At 37.2% G+C, this 20,590-nt stretch overlaps 3 protein-coding genes across 6 annotated transcripts in view; 1 reads left to right on the forward strand and 2 right to left on the reverse strand.

The window, feature by feature from the left end:
• Positions 1 to 1,132: 1,132 nt before the first annotated feature.
• Positions 1,133 to 9,759, reverse strand: naxd (NAD(P)HX dehydratase). 4 transcript variants are annotated; one of them, XM_059561594.1, is made up of 11 exons: positions 8,142 to 9,195; positions 7,622 to 8,029; positions 5,376 to 5,514; positions 4,396 to 4,441; positions 3,941 to 4,029; positions 3,614 to 3,722; positions 3,227 to 3,277; positions 2,819 to 2,923; positions 1,679 to 1,799; positions 1,469 to 1,589; positions 1,133 to 1,387 (listed from the first exon to the last, which is right to left on the reverse strand). In XM_059561594.1, exons 1-11 carry the CDS (start codon positions 8,722 to 8,724, stop codon positions 1,237 to 1,239), a joined length of 1,923 nt encoding a protein of 640 aa, XP_059417577.1. In that variant the 5' UTR covers positions 8,725 to 9,195; the 3' UTR covers positions 1,133 to 1,236. The 4 variants fall into 4 exon arrangements, with proteins under 4 accessions (XP_059417577.1, XP_059417575.1, XP_059417579.1 ...); XM_059561592.1 differs by having other exon boundaries at positions 7,592 to 8,029; XM_059561596.1 differs by lacking the exons at positions 7,622 to 8,029; positions 8,142 to 9,195 and adding an exon at positions 9,383 to 9,759.
• Positions 9,760 to 10,354: 595 nt separating this feature from the next.
• LOC132152738 (ras-related protein Rab-20-like) lies at positions 10,355 to 17,556 on the forward strand. The gene is made up of 2 exons (XM_059561597.1): positions 10,355 to 10,686; positions 16,938 to 17,556. The coding sequence occupies exons 1-2, from the start codon at positions 10,497 to 10,499 to the stop codon at positions 17,480 to 17,482; spliced, it is 735 nt and encodes a 244-aa protein (XP_059417580.1). The 5' UTR covers positions 10,355 to 10,496; the 3' UTR covers positions 17,483 to 17,556.
• A 587-nt stretch (positions 17,557 to 18,143) lies between these two features.
• The window catches only part of LOC132152574 (collagen alpha-2(IV) chain-like), a 101,876-nt gene continuing 99,429 nt past the window's right edge, over positions 18,144 to 20,590 (reverse strand). Inside the window, exons 46-47 of the mRNA XM_059561327.1 lie at positions 19,768 to 20,054; positions 18,144 to 19,690 (exon numbers count right to left, since the gene is read on the reverse strand). Of these exons, the coding sequence (XP_059417310.1) occupies positions 19,436 to 19,690; positions 19,768 to 20,054 (542 nt within the window). The 3' untranslated portion in view covers positions 18,144 to 19,435. The remainder of the gene's footprint in view (positions 19,691 to 19,767; positions 20,055 to 20,590) is intronic.

Genomic DNA, 20,590 nt, shown 5'->3' on the forward strand with positions numbered 1-20,590 from the left:
AATCCTATTTTGGTGTAAAAATGGTCACTACTTAAGCTCTGGGATCTTTAGTTATTATACCACAAAGGATCACCTTATTAGAAAATGCATACAAAGAACCTTACTGTCATAAGAATAATCAATGCATTTAAACAGATTGTAACTAATTCACATTATGAAAAGGTATACGAGGTAGGAATTTAACAAATAAAAAGCTTCCCATTCTATGCTTTTTAAAATACATAAACACTACGAGGATGAGTACTAACGATTCTTTTCAAACGTAACACATTTAGCATATTTCTTCTCCATTTGATTAAATAATAATAATAATAATACTCTGGTAACACTATTTTAAGGTGTCCTTGTTACATGTATTATTATAATAATTAATTATGAATAATTTCATGCAAGTAACCCTAAACCAAACCCTATTCCTAATCCTAACCATATAGTAAGTATATGTAGTTAATATTAATTAGTTTTAATTACTTCTACAGTACTTTTAATGTATAACTACACTGTAAGAAGGATAATGTAACCAAAACTCTGTCTCTATGAAAAACTCTTGTCAATATTATTACTATATATTACTATATATATGCTATATTACCAACCAAAATGAAGTCCAGACACATTCATGCATTTACACAGAATACAAAATAAACAGTTATAATAAAATTTTCATGCTAGTTTAATACGTAGAATAGCAAACTATATCTAAAAGTGACAGCCACTTTCAATTATTTGTAATTTGTCCCACATACTAAGGATTGTGAGTTACTGACAGGAAATAAGGCGTTAGACAGCTTAATGTAGGGAGAACATCTGCTATAAAGTTAGAGCATTTGTCGGAATAGTTGAAAGTGAACATGTTCAAGCAGACCAATAAATAAATTGCAGCTGGTAGTAAGAGCAATTCATTCATAAAGGGACAGTGTTAAAAATATGTCCTGGTGGGTTATCACATACAAATCTAAACACTCGCAAACATAACACACATCTATAGACATAGCTTTGTGTGTGTGTGTATATATAAATGTGTATGATATTTATAGAGGGCAACCACACAGAAATAACAGTGAAGAAGTAGTTGAAACTGTATTGCAGAACTACAAGAGGCACTTTAAAATAAAAAGGAAAAGAAAAAAGATGCTCAACAATGTACTTCACTTTTATTTGATATGAGTAGCACTGAGATGCAGACCTTTAGTCTTTATAATGTCCAAGAAAAGAGATATGAAAACACACGCAGGTTTAGCTTTCAAACAACTTCTTGAAAGCGCTGCTTATCTCCTGGATCATGTCAGAGGTGGTGGTCGATCTGCTGTGTTTGTGGAAGGCCTGGCGATTACACTGCCTTGTCAGAGACGTAGCACCGAATGCAGCCACCAGTGAGGGATTCATGCTGGAAAAATGGAACATTTATTATTAAACAAAGTGATGTGCAATGACACATCAAATAATTAGTGAAGACGGAGCAACTCACCCTTTGGTTGCATCTGGAGGTGAGCTGAACGCCCAGTGGGCGAAGACTCCTAAGGAACCGGAGAGCAGATCTCCCTGTCCCCCACAGCGCCGCCCACTGCCCTCTTGACTACAGGTCAGCACTGAGAGCAGAAGACAAGCAACATGTTAGAGAAAGAAAATGGTGCACTGGAACCTTGTGAAGTCTGAATAATTCAAGAAAATCACTAACTGTTATTTCCGTCAGTAATAATGTCCTCCTCCCCCTTCAGAACCAAGGTAAGGTGGCCCATGGCGATGCTGAGCTGCTGAGCACTTCTCTTGTGGTCGGTGCTGTCCAGAGGTTCATGATGCTGAAATCAAAGTTTGATTTAGCTTGTATACTTCAACTGTATGTATCAGTATCTATCTATCTATCTATCTATCTATCTATCTATCTATCTATCTATCTATCTATCTATCTATCTATCTATCTATCTATCTATCTATCTGTCTGTCTGTCTGTCTGTCTGTCTGTCTGTCTGTCTGTCTGTCTGTCTGTCTATCTATCTATGTTTATTTATAGACAAGACAGCGGCTATTTAAAAATGTGTTTTGCCGATTCTGTCTCTTTAGTAGTTAAACATAAAATATAATTTGTATAATATAAATATAATATAAAGCACTAAGAGCGATTGTTTTCAGCTTATTTTCATATAAAAATACGGCATGGAGTTGCATCAAACAATGGTATAAACATCATTCAAAGTAAATTGTGATAATCGTTATTAATATTCGCAATTACCACTTCAATGGAATAATCAACAATTATGATTTTTGTCATTATCGTGCAGACCTAGAACTTTGTATGCGTTCGTGGCTATTTATAATCCATTCAGATTGTTATTATAACGTTTGTTTTTGTCATGCTTTGTATTGTAATGATTTGAGTGGATCTTGCCATTCTTGTTATGGTAGTACTTAGGAACATTAAATCTCATTACATCTGCACTGTTCTAGAGCACCTTCACTAATTTCAGATGCACCTGCAGTGAATGAATTCTGGAACCGGGACTGCAGTGAAAGCAATGTTCCTAAAACAAAGACTATATTTATGTGTGATAATAACATCTTTTCCAGGAGATCTGATGGTAATGTGGTCAGTGGTGAATACAGGTGCATGGCATCCAAAACGGTCACGTAAAAAAAATCTGATCACAAGAGTACATACAAGACACATTTGAGTCCCATACAATACCGGGCAAAGTATCATTTTCACCTCATCAGGTAACCTGAGAAGAATGTCAATACCAGATGTCTTAGAGCCACAGATATTACATACAAATAGAACCTGCTCAGCCACAAGGAGGATATTAGCACTTTCCAAACTCACCATTGCCTCATACAGACGAGTAAACTCCATAAAGTTGGGTGTGAGGATGCCTCTCTGATATCCTTGAATGACTGACGGTTCTTTAGCCACTAACCAAAGTCCATCCTGTAAAGAAACACAAACATGAATATATAAACAGTTTTTGCACAAGTGACTAATTTATTCAGTGCATCCACAAAACAATAGATTATTCCACAAACCACTGAAGCCCTTTTTTCTGGATTAGCAGAATCAGTTTAATATCATTTTTATCCTCTTTTAGGCAATATGCGATACAACATTAATACTGTCAAATTAAAACCACATGTTTGAGCTCCGACCCAGTTCTCCTTCTGTATTAAGGACAATTAATCTATTGGCTGTTGCCACCATATCCAGTATAAAAGCGTCAGTGAAAACAGTACTCACAGCATCAATGATGATTGGTATTCCTCTGAGTTTGGCCCTCTCAATAATCTCCTAAAACCAAACATCAGCCAAACATTCATCACTTTGGAATGTATCAATGTGGAAATATACAATATTGCCAAGCTCTCTAGAAATACTAAATGATTGATGAATGATGAACAGAATGATTGTCTTAATGTACAATAAGTGTTCAAAGTGCAGACGCTTTCGCACATTTTAGAAAAAAACCTAAAAAGAGGTTTTTCCAATTTGTGGTTGGTACTATATAAGGGAATCCGAAAGAATTTTAAAAATAGTATTTATGAATTATTTTTGTGTTATATATTGGTATGTACTAAACTGCCACACAGAAGTCGGAAGATGTGTTTGTAGTAACATTCATCTTGCCTTAGCATTCTTCAGAAGCATCTCTTCCCTCCCCAGACCTGGTCCCACAACAAGACTGTGAAGCCTGGGCAGCCATTTCTCCATCTCCTCCACAGCATTGGGACCATCTCTGGAGGAACACACAGCCAGAAGAGAAACTGCACCATCATGCTCAAATCCCTCTCCACATAGTAAATCAAATGTGTTCCAGCTGGTAAAATGGACTGAATCAAATAACCCTGGAGGGCCATAAAATGCACTTGTCAGAAACTCTTCTGTTGGCCACAGAGATATTTAATGAAATTCACTTGTAATCAAAAGTCGTGTCTAATGAGAGTTCCTGCTTACAGCACTGGATGGACGATGAGTTCAGGACTGTAGGACTTGATGACTGGAGCTGCATCTTTGGTGCAGAACACATGAGACAGATCGGCTCCCTGGAAAACAGACAGGACGAGGAGAAGGTAACCAATAAACCAGAATTTTGAGATTATCAGAAAACTGTCATCTTGGCTCATGAACAGAAGCACAATTTCCCATTGTGTCCGCTCGAAAGGGTAATGCAAAAAAAAAAAAAAAAAGGTGAAATTTTACACAGATCTTATTATAAACAATGTTTAAAACATAATATTAATGCTGCATAATATATTTGTGCATACAACTTTTGTTCAGGTTTCTTTGATAAATACGAGTCAAAGTTGAATTAAAACCATGAAGACAATTCACTGTGTATCTCACTAAAGTATGAAAAAATGAAATGATGAGAAACACAAAATGGATTGTGTTTATAACGGAATACTTACCACTTTTAAAGCTGAAATAGCTGCAAAGAAAGGTGCTCCTGTGTACCTAGCAAGAACAATACAAAAATGTAAGTTTCACCAAGAAGATTCACATATAGATAGAAGAAAACAGCCTGCTAGGTACTATAACACTCACATCACAGCACATGGCACCTTATAAAACACTGTTGTGGCAGAGCATGCCTTGATGGTATGTGGTTGAAAGTGGTTGAATAATTGAATATATATTCTCCTGGTCACACTTTGCATTAGATGGCCTTTCTACTTAAACCATTTGATACAATATACTTATTTACTAGAAGTGTAACAGTATATGTATTCATCCTGAATGGTCATGGTACAGACATCACAGTTAGGGTTCATGCAGTCAGATGGCGAATACAGTCGGTATGCAACCCACACCTGCTGTCAGAGAATACATATTTTGTTTTTGTTTTGTGCAGGTGTCTTATGTAGCATAAGTTCACTAATCTAAATTTAGACCATTCTGTGTACCTAGCAAGAACAATACAAAAATGATAAGTCATGTACCGAATATGTATATACATGCGGGTGCATTGTAAATACATATGAGGAATTTTTAATATTTATAGTCAATTGTTAACTTTACCCCCAACTATAACCCGAGCGCTTTCCCTTGGCTTTAACCCATATAATCCTAACCCTACTCCTAATAATAAATATACCTCAAATTTATTAGCAAAAAAGTAGGAATTTCCCAGAACAAGATGCACTTACACAGTAAATACCTAGTCTTAAATGTGTTTTGTCTAAAGTATTTAATTTCTTAAGTATTAATTGTTATTACATAGTAGTTAAGGCCAAGTGTAATCATTTTCCCCAAATATCTAATTTAAAAAAAGGTTTCATCTGATTAGTCAGCTGTGCATGTGCAGCACCCATTGAAGCTTCACCACAGCTATCATTAAATAGTCATTTATTAAGTGTATAGTCCGGAGAAAGATCTGTGCAGCACTTACTCTTGACATCCTCCAATGATTCCAATGCGTCCGTCCTGACCCTTGTGTTTTTTGGATGTAAGTGGAGGAATTGTCTTTCTTACAAGTGGAATCACACTGTCCATTCTTGCAGTTCCCAGAGAGAAAGAGCGCTCTATGACTGAGACAAGAACACAGGGACAATCATTAGCTTCAACACAAACCAGACAAGCTTAGTTCAGTTCCATGCATTGGATTAGACTAGTTTATACATCAGTCAAATTTTTCAAACAGTTCAAAAGAACTGTTACAACCAAAATGAGAATTCTGTCATCATTTTCACATAATTTACTTTTGTCAATTTAAACCATGTTGTTGCTTTTCAACACAAAAGGAAAACGGATTGAAAAAAAAAAAAACTTGAGTTCTCTTCCTTACAACAACTGTTCTTAGTCATGAGGTCTGCCACGCCCCCCCCACAAAAGAAAAACCTCAAAAGAACAATAAGCTCATACATCTTGTGCTCTATATTAGAGTCTTCAGAAGCCATCTGAACTTGAAATTCTGGCTTTTATTAACCAAATCAGTCTCTCTGCTCCAAAACCTAATTCTCATTCTCCATTTTACAAAAGACATCCACTGCATCAACTTGCATGAACCAATGCCTTTTTAACATCTATGACATCGAACCTGCTACTATTTTTAAATCTTACGCAAATTATATTTCAGAGCTTAAGCACTAGGGAGAATTATCAGTGACTAAATATTAGTTTGTTCCACATAAAGCTGTAATATTGCTTTAGAATACTTGGAATATTACTATACAGACCACGTTTATGTTTTGGGAACATTTTTGGTAACAATACAGCATCATTATATGGCAAATAGATCAGTGCACATTTAACAGAGTTTATTTAATTTTAAGGTAATATTAAGACAAAAAAAGTAGAAAAAAAAAGAATTTGACTTGATTTTCATGTGAAGAGGTAGAAAATACATAAATACCCTGAATATTAGGAAAATATATTAATACCCTGAACATTAGGTCAAGGCATTTCTTGGTCCGGTTGTTTTGATGAGAGAAAGAGACAAATTGTAGTTGCAACAAATGCTTTAGAAATCTGTACAACTACAGCAGTGGGTGACTATTATTCTGATGACGGCACAGACTGGCAACGATCTTTGGTTGACCAATCAGCGGAAAGGGGGCGTGTCATGCCTGACCACATATGGAAACCTAATAATCAAGTGGTTTATCTAACTTTTCATTTCTTTCATTATTCAAAGGGGTCATGAACTGAGAAATCGAAATTCTCTTGATATTTTGATATACAAGTGATCACTGTACTATAAAAACATCCTTTTAGTTTCAGAACTCAAAACTTACTCATTAGTCTAAAAACTTTTATTAAAAGCATCAGTGAAGCTTTTATTAAAGCATCAGTAAGAACTTGGTCGTTTGTTCACTTCATTTTACCACAGATTCAAGGCACAATATACTGGATCCGAGAGTAATATCACACTACACAAGTGTGAGTAACTCATTTGATCATTTGCTATGTACAGAGTATTTAAGCGTTATTAACCTAAATCAGAGCAGTGTCCATCTATGAAGGATGTAGGCTGTCAAATACACACTATTGTTAGCCAATCATAGCAGTGGGCGTTTACTTCTGAGTCTACAATCTGCCACTCCTATTCAAACAGAGCGTCTGATGACAGGCTCAAAACAGGACAGAAAATAACCTATTACTTCTAAATTATATATATATATATATATATGTAACAATCTTGATAACATTGTAAATGGACCTCAGAAAACAATACAAATATAATTAATTATGTTCATGACCCCTTTAATAAAGGATCTTTCCTACACCTCACAGAGTGTGTCATTAGCAATGCCAAGGTCCTGGGTTTGATTCTCAGGGACTCCCAAGCCCTAGTAAAATGTAAATGTGTATTTTGATTGCAAATGTTGTTAGAAATGTCTGCCAAAATGCATAAATGTAAATCAAAAAACAAACGCCCCCAATGTACACGGATCAAAATACCGGGTTCAAAATTCTTTCAAATCTCTTTGTGTTCCAGTAAAAGAAGATCGAAAAAAAACAATAATAAAAAAATAACATCAGAATTACCATCTATGGGAGAACTATCCTTTTCAAAGAATATTAGCAGTAAAACATTGGTTTAAAAGCTGGCTCATAACTTTATAACAAATGGCAATTCAAAATAAATGGCAACTCTACACGAACATTGAGTTTCACCCTCTTCCATGAGCAGACCTGGGCCAGCTGCTTGGCTGTGGCTGGCAAACTCGTTCAAGGCGGGTGGATGGTTACGATTCCCACAAGGCGGGCGCGTGAGGGGTACGGTGGGGATAGTCTGGGGGATACAAGAGGGCGGCAGAGCGGGAGAGGGTGTGCTAATGCCATTAAAAATCTGGCCCAACATCTGTAGCATCTGCAGCTCTCGGGAATGCTCCTCTTCTCTGCGCTTATCCTCAGCCTGAAGACGCTGCTGCTCAAGTCTGTAGAAGTTGTCTTCTGCTTCCATGCTCTGCTCCAGGAACTTCTCCATCAGCTTCTCCAGCGACATGTTCGCGAATCGCTTCTTGCTTCTCCGAGGCCTGGTGGACGAGCTCGCCGGCGGGTTGTTCTTGGTCAGGCTGCTCGGTTTGGTTGGAAACGAACCTTTGAGAGAAGAACACATGAATATTAACACACTCACACATGGGAAACCAGACTGATTCGGCTAAAGATGGCAGATAATTGCTTTCAAACAGATCATAAGAAGTTGACATACTCATGCCTCCCACGGTCACCGGAATGGGGCAGGGTGGGTACTCAGTTTTGACCGGGTGCTCCATAAAGGAGCATTCCCCGCTGCCATCCATGTGAGCCTCCTGCAAGAGTTCAGTACTCTCAGCATCTTCATCCATCGTTTCATCTCCCCCAACAGCAACACTATCGATATCCTGCCTCTCTAACAAGGATCTATTGCTCAGTATCCTCTCCATCTCGTCGTAGAACTTGCACATCTTGTGGTACTGCCCATTTTTCCTGGATCCCTCCTTCGCTTGGAAATACTGCCTCTTTAAGCTCTTAACCCGTATTCTGCACTGGTCCGGTGTCCTATCGAAGCCCAGTTCGCACAAACGGTTCGCGACGTCTCGGTAAACGTGGCTGTTCCTAAAGTTCCCGTCCAGCGCCGTCTGCACGTCGTGCTCGCCCCAGATATTCAGCAGCGCTCGGGTCTCCAGGTCCGACCACAGGAAACCGCGCGTTGAGTTCACTAACATGATGGTCGAAGCAACCGAGTCCGAGCGCGGGTCGGCTTCACATCGATCAAGCGACGAGATCTGGGCCTTGTTTTGACGACGTTTCATGCAGTTTCTGAGCGCATAGCGACAGAGGCCTTGTCGAGGTTAACTGGGCTGTTTCATGCAAAGCTGCTTAGAACTTGCAGTGTTTACCGCGCCAACAACAGTGAGAACGTCACCGCGGTGTTGTGCACTACGTCACCACAACCTTGCGCTTCGAGGCTCAGCGATGAAAACAGTCGAATAGCTTCGACAATATCTCCAAGAATACATTTATGAAACAACAACTTCGGGGTTTGAAAATGTGAGTTACGCTTGAGAGCTCGAGTCAAACAACAACCGATAATTAAATGACAAAATCCAGCGCGATCCACAACTTCTAGCGTGGTAAAACTGAAACCTGCATGTATGATGTCAAATAAACACATTTGTGACACGTGAACACCTTTGGAATCATACAGCTTTTGCACAGACTCGTGGAGTAAACACGGAATGTCACGCTGATATTTTAATTACATCAAAAACATTCGAATAAAAACCTGTGGAGGCTTTTGGACCCCACTGTAGATGTATAATGTGGTTCTCGACCTTGCATTTACCTTCATCATATAGCAACACTGCTGCAATTGTAATGATAACTGTAACCACGCCGAGAAGTGAACATTTCAGTCCATGCATCCTGTCCTTCTCAACCTACTGATAGTTTGATAAACTCCGATCTTACCAAGGGCCAGACTTAGTGGCTGTTCAGAGAAAATGAAGGCGGCACGTTTGAGAAGATTCATCAAGTTCACGGGTTAACAAACACTGTTCAGGAGGAGAGTGAGGGCTCTGTGCGGGGATTAGATGCAGTATCCAGCCAGAGAACAGGAACAAAGTCCAGGATTTATTCTGGTTGTAGTTCTGTTGTGTTACACGACTTCACTCGATCAGGTTCACACACAGAAGAACTGCCCTCTCTCTATAATCATCAGACTTCCGCTGACGCTCTGCTTATGCGTCATGACATAAGCAAAATTCAGTCCACATTTCACATTAAATAGACCAAACACAGTGCTACCTACTGTAGCGAAGCCTGGTTACAATGATATTAAAAATGACAACAGCTGATCAATTTTAAGCCCCGCCTTTGCCGTTTACTTCCTGTGACGTTGGCACTGACGTTTAATAGCTCCGCCCACCACCTTTTGATGGGAAGTCTGATTCATTTCGGCGAATCGGTTCTTTTGAACAGCCCATTTCAAACAGGTTACAAAGTGGTTAGTTTTTTTTATTAACATCATAATCTTAGGTAAATATTCAAATAGTCCTTTTAAAATTAAGGTTTTATCTTAGTGTATTTCCCCGTCACCTAGTTTATTATGTTGCAGTCGTCGTTCAAATTTAAACAAAGTCATAAATATAATTCACATTTGCATTAAACAATAATAAAATGCATTTTAAAAAAAAACAGTGCTTTATTAATTTTTGGCTCTAGTATCCCTCGATTCAGTCAGATTTTTTAAGAAATCTTTCAAAAAGGATTTGTTCAAACAATTCATTGAACTAGATTTGACTCAAAAGAATGATTCGTTGACGAGTCGGACAGCACTAAACCCGACTTGAAAGTTATGTAGTTGGAAAATCGGCGTTGTTACCAGACAACTATATTAGGGAAAACACTGCTGTTGAAGTCTGCAGAACACACGAATGTGGTCTATTTTGGCAAACTTTGGACGGAGCCAAATTATATCATGCATTTAAAACGCAGAGACCGATAGCTGGATTGTTTATATGGTGATTTTATATTAGCCTACCTGGAAGAGTGGAGTCTGCATGAGTGGCATGTGTTTGGAGACATGTCTCAAGGCTCAAGGACCATGAAACCCGACGTGAAAATCGTCATTCTGGGGGACATGAACGTGGGGAAGACTTCTCTCCTCCACAGATACACAGAGAGGAGATTTAAGGACACCATCAGCACAGTCGGAGGGGCGTTCTTCCTCAAACAGTGGGGACCCTACAACATTTCTATATGGGACACTGCAGGTGGGCTGCGTTTACACTCTTATTTAGTCAAACAAAACTCAAGAACATGCTATTAAAAATGTAAACACTATGTTATAATTTCAGATGAAAGTAGTGTCAATCATATCTGTGTTTTTTTGTGTGTGTTTTCTGAAGTTCTGCTTCACATTTGTTGGTTTTTGTTTTGCCCTGATTTATAGCTCAGAACTGCTTTCTCACTGTCATAGTACTGACCTTTTTATTTTGTGATTGTCAGCACTTTTTGTTCCTTGTTCAGATGGTATGTTTAAGAACCGGCTCTGTCATGGTTTAAGTTTTCAGAAATTGACCAACATTATATATATATATATATACATACATACAGTGAGAGTAAGTTTTGTTTAATCTGTACATTTCACCTTCTTTTTATGTAAATTAGTTTACCTGAAGATAAATATTTTTGGTCGACGTTTGATAACTTCACCAATTAAAGGCAGCAATCCATCCATCCATCCATCCATCCATTCATCCATCTAATTTAAAAAGGATGTCTTTTCTCCTCTTTCCTGTGAAACTTGATCATGTTCAGATGACAGATGACCCCATGTAGTGCTGTTTGCTTTCTTAACAGGCAAAAAGTCACATGCTTGTGTGCAAGTCAGATGAGTGTGTATTGAATGTGTGTGTGCGTGTGTGTGTGTGGAAACTACAGGTTTCACAGGTCACTCAGGAATGGGGGCCTAAAAGGGACGTTGTAAGTTCACAATTAATTTAAGAAGTTACAAAGCTTTTTTATTCTCAGTTTTGAATGTGGTTTTAGTGGTTTAGTGGCTTTGCGTTTAGTGGAAAAACCTGAATTTCAAAGAAAGAAGTACTAAGCATGCAGTGTCATTATATGTGCAAAATGACATGTCAAAATATTTCATTTTCATTTTCCACTACTCCTTTAATCCTATAAAGCCCACTGTATCAGGACAAAAAAAAAAAAAAAACTTAACGAACCATTGGCTCCTATAAGAAACAAAAATAGGTGACAAATTAATGTTTTAATTGCCACAGAATAAACAATTGAGCTTTGTTTAAACACCACGGCCTACCTGAGCATTGTTTCTGACCATGTCCATCCCTTTATGACTACAGTCTACCCATCCTCTGATGGCTACTTCCAGCAGGATAATACACCATGTCACAAAGCTCAAATCATCTCAGACTGGTTTCTTGAACATGACGATGAGTTCACTGTCCTAAAATGACCCCCACAGTCACCAGATCTCAGCCCAATAGAGCATCTTTGGGATGTGGCGGAACGGGAGCTTCGTGCCCTGGATGTGCATCCCACTAATCTGCAGCAACAGCGTGATCATGTCAATATGAAACCAAAATATCTAAGGAATGTTTCCAACACCTTGTTGAATCTGTGCCACAAAGAATTAAGCAAATTCTGAAAGCAAAAGGGGGTCTAAACTGGTACTAGCAAGGTGTACCTAATAAAGTGGCCAGTGTGTGTCTGTGTGTGTGTGTGTGTGTGTGTATGTATGTATTTATTTATTTATTTATTTAATTTATTTATTATTTATAATACACATTACACAAATGTCCTTTTAAATAACGACAGCCAATAATTTGAATCTAAACCAATCTAAAGGGGTCATATTTTATTAAAGATCATTATTTTGTGTATTTAGACCAACAGAATAATGTTGACATTCCTTAATGTTCAAAAAACACATTCCTTTTCAAATACTGTACATTATTGTAGGTCCTCTATGCCCCGCCTCTCTCAAACGCGTTGTTTTCTACAAAGTCCCTCCTTCTGACAAGCATAGTCTGCTCTGATTGGCCAACTTGACCTAGTGCATTGTGATAGGCCGAACACTGCAGGCTCTTGTCAGAAATGTAGCACCCCTTTCCATATTGGCGAGCTTCATCTTTCAAAATAAATGTAAAGACGGTTAATAATGTCCTTTAGTTTAACATCAGTTCAAGCCCTAAAGGGGAACAGAGTCGCGGTGGCTACGTTTACATGCACACTTTTTTGTTTAATCAGATTTTAGGGGGGCGTGGCAGAGTCTTACATTTTGATAAAGAATATCTCTTTGGGTTTGAGACTTTAGTCTTTACAGATCTTCTTAATGCACCAAGAGTTTTTAACACTCCAAGGAGAAAGGAACATTTTAATTGCATCATATCACGCCTTTAACACCCGCCCCCCAGATTTCAGCAGATCGTGTAACACAGTCACTCCTGCTAGCCACTTTGGTGGGTTAAATTTCATATATATTATCAGAGCTCAACATTAATGAATTGGCAAGTGGATTTTTGAGAGAATTTTACTTGCCCAACAGTACACTGTACCTGATTAAAACATCTTACAAGGGAAGCACTGAAATTGTGGCGAGAATGATTCTGATTTCATTACATTTTTGTTGTAGCTAAACTGCGATTCATCTAATATAATCTAATCTAAAAATGTCCCCCTTCAGGTCGTAATACACATGCCTTTTTGCTGTGAAATCTTGAATTAATTTTATAAATTAGAATATTGTTAATATTTTCTTTAATATTTCAAGATGATAGTTTTCTGGACTGAAACAACTTCAGTTTACTTGATTAATCAAACATTTTATAGAAAAAATTCAATAAAATTCACTTTAAAATCACTTAAATACATAAAAGCAATGAGGCAATAATTAGTTCAAATAAAATATCACAAGCAAGTTATCACATTATAAAATATCACAAGCAAGTTAAAATACACACTGTCATAAAACAATATAATAATAACTTGTGTACATTATGTATTATATCAAATGCCTGCAGAGGCGCCAACAGCCTCTCAATTTACAGCGCAATCTAATCTTTGTTTAATATTGACTAACCAAAATTTTTATTCAAATGTCCACTTAATCCCTACTATTTGGCCACTTCTTTATGATAGAAATGCTAGAAACTCAAGGGTTTAAACTTATAAATTAAACCGTTAGCTTATTTAGAAAGATAATGATGTATTCTTCTGTGATGGCATAGGTTTATAAAGTTTTACCTTATAAATCTGCCAAAATGGTGCACATTGTCCCCAGTTGAACGTTATAAGCAGCCCAGACTCACAGCATATACAGAGATGGAGTTTGATACGCTCCACAACATGTAATTGATAACTGTTTGTGTGGAGCAGCATTTACTGTGAACTGAGCCACTCTGAGATGCACACAACATACTCGCATAAAAATAAAGAGCATATTAAACCCGCAGCACATATTGTTATTTTATTGAATCGCAACTTTTGTGGCTTTATAATAGCACTATGCTTTATTATGATTGTTAAATTGTTTGAATATTTCTTGCAGCCTTAGAAAATTGTCTAATAATATTTTTCACGGATTCTCGTCTGTGGAATGCGGCACGTATTTTGCAGTGTTTTTATTTGTATTTTTATATAGTACTCAAATTTAATCGAGGAATCGTTACAGCCCCAATATATAATTCAGGTAACACTTTACAATAAGTTTCATTAATTAACTACTTTAGTTAACATGACCTAAGCATAAACAATACTTCTACAGCATTTATTAATCTTAGTTAATGTTAATTTCAACATTTACTAATGCATTATTAAAATCAAAAGCTGTGCTTGTTAACAACTAGCAATGAATGAGTGTATTTTCATTAACTAACATTATCAACAATTAATAAATACTGTAATAAATGCATTATTCTTTGTTTGTTCATGGAAGTTAATAAATCAACTAACATTAACTAATAGAACCTTATTGTAGAGTGTTATCATAATTCATTATCAAATATGATGGCTTTTGACATTTATTTGTTCATCTCTCAATCAACTTCATCATATTGCATAGGATTATGTTTTGCCCCAAACAATAAAAACTGCAGAACTAAGCATGTATATATCATCTTGCTAAGACATATTATTGGGTGATATAGAGTGCCAACTGATATTTATAATGTAAGTAGTCTGTTGTACTGTTATAAAGATCTCATTCATTTACATTACAGTCAGAATCAGTCTTTATGCCCACATAAATAATACCTTATGCACCAAATTGCTTATTTTTGTTTGGGCCACTGAATACAATTAATGCTTTTTTCCCCTCCTCAAGTAAGAGCTCCATATTCTCCTACAGGTGCATCTCAATAAATTAGAATGTCATGGAAAAGTTTTTCAGTAATTCAACTCAAATTGCGAAACTTTAGAATTAAATGCAATGCACACAGACTGAAGTAGTTTAAGTCTTTGGTTCTTTTAATTGCAATGATTTTGGCTCACATTTAACAAAAACCCACCAATTCACTCTCTCAACAAATTACAGTACTTCATAAGACCAAAAAAAACAACAAAACTTTTTAGTGAATTGTTGGCCTCCTGGAAAGTATGTTCATTTACATACTTGGAATCTTGGTATATATCATATGAGCCATAAAAGCTTGAGGAATCAAATATGATATATATATATATAAAAAACATGCAGTACACATGCACACTTTTTAGATGTTGTATAAAGTAAAAAAAAAAAAGGCAATCAAATTAGATGATTTCTGTTTGCTCTTTCATGTATCAGGCTATAGAGGACTAAGACTTCTGTTTAAATTCTCTGCATGTAAAAGAACCTCTGATTTAAAATGTTCACTCTGAGATCAGGCTGAATTGATCAGGGATCTTCAGTCAGTCGTGTGTAGTGTCTGAACTCTTCAAAGGGATCTGCAGAGCGGCTGGTGCTACATGAACTCTAACCCATTTTTTTTTCTTATCATTAGTTCATCTGGGGATGGTAATAATAGTAAAGCTTACTTCCTCTGTATTAGCTCACCATGTCATGACCATGAGTAGCTATTGTTGGTGTTCCTGTAGCTCAGATATCATGTCATGATATTTCTTGTTTTGTTTTTTTCTCACTGTGGAGGGAGTTTTAAGTTGTGAAAATTATAGTGTGTACAGTTTTATGTATAAAGACTTTGTCAAAAGGTAATGTAAATTGAGTGTGATTGTATGCAAGCATTGTAAAATTAAAATGAGCCATGCTTTATACGTACTACATTATTAGTTTTACAGATTTTTATTGTGCACAAAGCACATAAGAACAAGGAACAAAGCACCTTTCAGATGCAGACAGTAGAAGCCAAGTAGGTTGAAGACCACTACATATTTCTACAACAATGAGGTGTTGTTTTTCAGCGGTTCTAGCTCTCAGTATCATGAGGATCTATCTAACACTGTGTAGTTGTGGCTGAAGAGATATTTCTTCACAAGAAGAAATTATCATGGCTCAAAATCTGCAAAGGGGTAATTCAGTTTAACAAATCATGTGAAAATCTTGCATATTGTATTGGCAAATTAAACAACATTTTATCAAACTTTGATAATTTCCCAGGGCTGCCGGATTATGACAAAAATCATAATTGTCAATTGTTCCATTGTAATTGTAAATGTGATTATTCATTAGGATTATCCCAATTTACATTGAATGATGTTTATACCATTGTTTGAAGCAACTGCATGCCATATATTTATATGAAAATAAACAAGCTGAAAATGCTGTAACTGAAACACTTTTGTTGCTTTTCTATAGTATTAAGCTTCAAATGTCAACTATATATTGGATTGAATGCTTTTAATAATAAAAAAGTAAAAATATGCATGACATTATAATGTTATACTAAAACAAACCAAAAAAAAAAAAAACTTAAGAAAACCCATAGAAAGGCAGAATAAAGAAATAAAAAAAAAATCACTCAAAATAATAAAAGTGGTCTTTGAACGATTAACGGTCACTTTGAATGATTACAGAAATGTGACATCCGTAATTGTAATGGCGATTAGAAATGTGATTAATTGTGCAGCCCTTTAATTTCTTTAATCTTTTACCATGCGCCGCCATTTTCTCCTTCCTCTTAGAAAGAGATGAAAAAACATCCGATAGTGTGTGTTTTCCAGGAAATGTGTGTATTGCCCGGACCTCTACAGGCTTCTCATAAGTACGACTATATATTGTGCATGTTATTTTTTGACAGACATCAATGTTGTGTTCATATTAATTGATGCCCATGAGTGCATTTCAATGTTTCTATCTTCTAATATTCCAACCAGAGCCTGCTTAAGTTTTACGGACATGATAACATACACGAAGAGTGAACTCTATAATTTTTGTCTTAGAAAAGTAATGTAGGAGTATTGAGTTTAAATAGACCTCAAATGAAGTGTGAATTCTCCCAATCTACGCTGATGCTGCGTGACTGTGCTTTACTCTCCTGATCGTGGTGTTTGTTGTGTTCAGGTCGAGAGCAGTTTCATGGCCTGGGCTCCATGTACTGCCGCGGCGCAGATGCTGTCATCCTCACCTATGACGTTACCAACTGGCAGAGCCTGGCTGAGCTGGAAAACCGCTTCCTGTCCCTGACCGATACTGCCAGCACTGACTGCATATTTGCCATTGTGGGTAACAAAGCAGACCTTACTGACGCTCTCGCTCAAGAGCCAGAACCAAAGAGCGAGAGATGGGACGAACCCCAGTCTGTGGTCACGTGTCCGACTCCTGCCCCTCTGCTTCAACACAAACAGGTCAGCAGAGAGGACGCCATGGCCCTGTACGGCCGTGTGCTACTCTACAAGGGCCTGGAGGAGAAGGCCTGTCTGCCTGCTGAGAGGATGTGCTTCGAGACGAGTGCTAAAACGGGTTACAATGTGGACATTTTGTTCGAAACCCTCTTTGATCTGGTTCTGCCCTCCATCCTGAAGAAAAGGAGGGAGGGAGAAAATACCACTGTGGATCTGGAGATGCCAATGGAGGTGAAAAAGACTAAAGAAGGATGTTGTGCATGAAAAACATTGCAGGACAAATATAGGAGATGTGGGATTGTGTTGTCAGACAGTGCCAAATGAGGAATGGATCAACCCCCCCCCCCCCCCCCCCCCAGAACAGTATTAATAAAAAAAAAAAAAAAACATAAATTCTTTTTTTTTTTAGAAATTATAAATGGACTAAATGTATATTTTGTGAATATTACATGAATATTTTCTGATACTGCCGCACTTAATCTGAGAAAAATAAAAATTCCTAAAAAACCAAAATGTAAAATGAAATTTATTCCTGTGATGGTAAAGTTGATTTTTCAGCATCTTTACTGCAGTCTTCAACATCACATGATCCTTCAGAAATCCATATAATATGCTGATTCTTATGCTTATATTTTAATATGCTTATTATTAGCAACGTTGATAACAGTTTGCTTAATATCTTTGTGATTTTTTTTTTATTCTTTGAATAGGAACTTCAAAAGAACAATTTATTTAAAACAGAATATTTTTGTAACATGAATGTATTCGCTCTCACTTTTGAATTATTGTTTCCTTGCTGAAGTGTTAATTTCTTTATAAAAAGAAAAACTGAGCCCAAACTTTAGAACAGTAATGTGTGAGTAAGAGTTCATACGTGACTTTCTATGATTGTTCAGATATCAATAAAATGAGAGAAACACAAATATAACAAACAAAAAGCATTTATTGTTCTTTTATTCCATAACACTGCAATTCAAAATCAAGGACTTCAAACATTCTACATAATTACAATTAAAGTACATTTGTTAAAAAAGCAGTGGCATGCTTTCAATGCAAAAAGTGTTTTAAATTATAACCTTTTTTTGGTTCTCTTTACTGATGTCAAATACACGTAAGAGGTTTATGGGCTTCAGGACAATAATGAGTGAGCAGTGTGCACTGAAAATGGGCAAATCTGCTCAAAGTCTGCAAGAGCTGGAAGACGATTAGGGCACCCACATTTGTTAAGTCATTAGATATAGACTTTGTTTACAAAAATATATAGTCTGGCTGTGCATGTAAAAGTGGGACAAAGACTGAACTTGAGTTTTCTCAAGACCTGAACGTGTCCTGTAAACCTCCAAGAAAATTAGTGCAATTGGTGAAACCAAGAAAGGGTTTATCTCAAACAAACTAGAATCCTGAGCCTCGTGACTGGATAAAACTCTAGTAGAAATCTTCAAGTCTCAGAGTTTAAGACCTTTAGGAAATCAAATACCCAATGAACACACTACTCTTGTGTTGAGATAAATAGTGTCGTTCCGTTGTATCAGTTTGCCAACATTATGGGAATGTTACTTTTGAATTCTGAAACTAGTAATATTACTAGAAGAACAGTTTTCATGACTCTGAGAGAACCTTGCAAGAACATTCCCTGTTTGCTAGGTAGAAGTGGTGTGCTATCTGTACTATGGGGAAATACAAAGTTTGCTATTTGCATTTAGCGTAAAAAGATACTGCCATTAAAAATAATGGAGCTTGATTTGAATAAGAACCAGTTCTTGATTCCCAGGTCTACATTCACATAGTGACGCTACAAAGCACAGAAGGGCGAAGAAGCATGGGATTCTTTGGTGTAGTATGGCTGTATGGTTTCGGTAATATTATTTCAGGTCTAATAAGGCTGAGGTAATAAGTTAGAAATTAAGCACCATTTCATATATATATATAAAAGTAAATAATGCAGAGAAATCTCATAGCTATATGCTTTCATGCATCTCTGGCTTCGCTTCTCATTATGCACATGTGCATATTTTCAGTCATTAGGCACACAGTAGCGGTGAAGAGGGAATCTGAGGCAGTCATATGTGTTATATTAAATACATTAAGTTATTTCAAAAGCCTAACTTGCGACGCTTGACATCCGATGGACATTTGGAATGAAGTATTTGCGTGGGTCGCTCTGCTGGTGTTAACTGTAATGCTGCTGCAATAGTCTGAAAGTTCATAGGTTACAGCTCACAGGTTCTTCATACACACTTGGCAGCGGCTGATGCGTGACCGGAGCTGACCGGCTTTCAGTGTCTCAGAGGAAGGAGAACTCTGGAAGGTCTGATCGATAGACGTCAACCAGAAGCTTTGCTTGTTGGCGAAGTAGTGACACGTACCCTTGGCCCCGTTACACTCGATGAAGGGAGTGGTGCTGAAATCTTCTAGACAGGAGCCCGGAGACACCAGAGACTGACCGCCACCTTCATCTCCAGCTGCCGTGTGCTGCGAGGGAGGGACAGGATGAGTTACAGGACTATTAAAAGAAGGGGAAGTGTAACATTTTAGAAACTAAGTCCCACCATAAGGAAGGAGTAGCCAATCCAGAGACTTCTCCAGCCTTCTGGGCACTGTGGGATTTGTATATCTTGACTGTGTATGGCGATGGCCACAGATGGAGCTTCACACACCGAGCAGCGGCTGATGTATGGTTTTATTTCGGCCTCCTCCACGGGCATCATGGGAATTGGTGCGGTGGTGGACAGCCAGTAGGATTTGTCATTGCGGCTGGCATAGTAGCATACGTCTCCAGGATTGCAGTACAGGAAGGGCATGGTGTTAAAACGGGGGAGACATGAGCCGGCTAGACCTGGACGACAAAACAGACACCCATGAGGCCTTTTCAGAGAATCACAAAGTACAGTTAAATGAAAATTAAATTTATGCATTTAGCAGATGCTTTTATCCAAAGCGACTTACAGTGCATTTAGGCTATCAGTTTTTACCTATAATGTGTTCCCGGGGAATCGAACCCCCAACCGCTTGATAACACAATGCTCTATCACTTGAGCTACAGGAACACTTATTGAACAGTTATTGATGTAAATATAATTACTGAACATAAGTCAGTAAGTAATACTTTTATTCAGCAAGAATGCATAAAACGGATCAAAAGCGATGGTAAAAGTATACAGTAGAATTTATAAAACCTTATAATGTTACAAAAATATTATTATTACTAATATTATTATAATATTACGCAGCACAACGGTTTTCACCATTGATAATAATAATAAATGTTTATTGAGCATCAAATCAACATATCAGAATGATTTTTGAAGGATCATTTAATGTTGAAGACTGGAATAATGCTGCTGAAAATTCTGCGTTAGCATCACAGGAATA

Source organism: Carassius carassius, chromosome 11, assembly GCF_963082965.1.
Source record: "Carassius carassius chromosome 11, fCarCar2.1, whole genome shotgun sequence".
Taxonomy (NCBI): Eukaryota; Metazoa; Chordata; class Actinopteri; order Cypriniformes; family Cyprinidae; genus Carassius; species Carassius carassius.

Excerpts from the sequence above, each read along its gene's own strand:
- naxd (XM_059561592.1), bottom strand. The coding sequence starts at position 8,724 with ATGAAACGTCGTCAAAACAAGGCCCAGATCTCGTCGCTTGATCGATGT. Across the intron at positions 3,278-3,613 it reads TGCTTCTGAAGAATGCTAAG|GAGATTATTGAGAGGGCCAA; the intron begins GCAAGATGAATG and ends GTTTGGTTTTAG. Across the intron at positions 1,590-1,678 it reads TATTACTGACGGAAATAACA|TGCTGACCTGTAGTCAAGAG; the intron begins GTTAGTGATTTT and ends TTCTGCTCTCAG.
- LOC132152738 (XM_059561597.1), top strand. The coding sequence starts at position 10,497 with ATGTCTCAAGGCTCAAGGACCATGAAACCCGACGTGAAAATCGTCATT. Across the intron at positions 10,687-16,937 it reads TTCTATATGGGACACTGCAG|GTCGAGAGCAGTTTCATGGC; the intron begins GTGGGCTGCGTT and ends TGTTGTGTTCAG.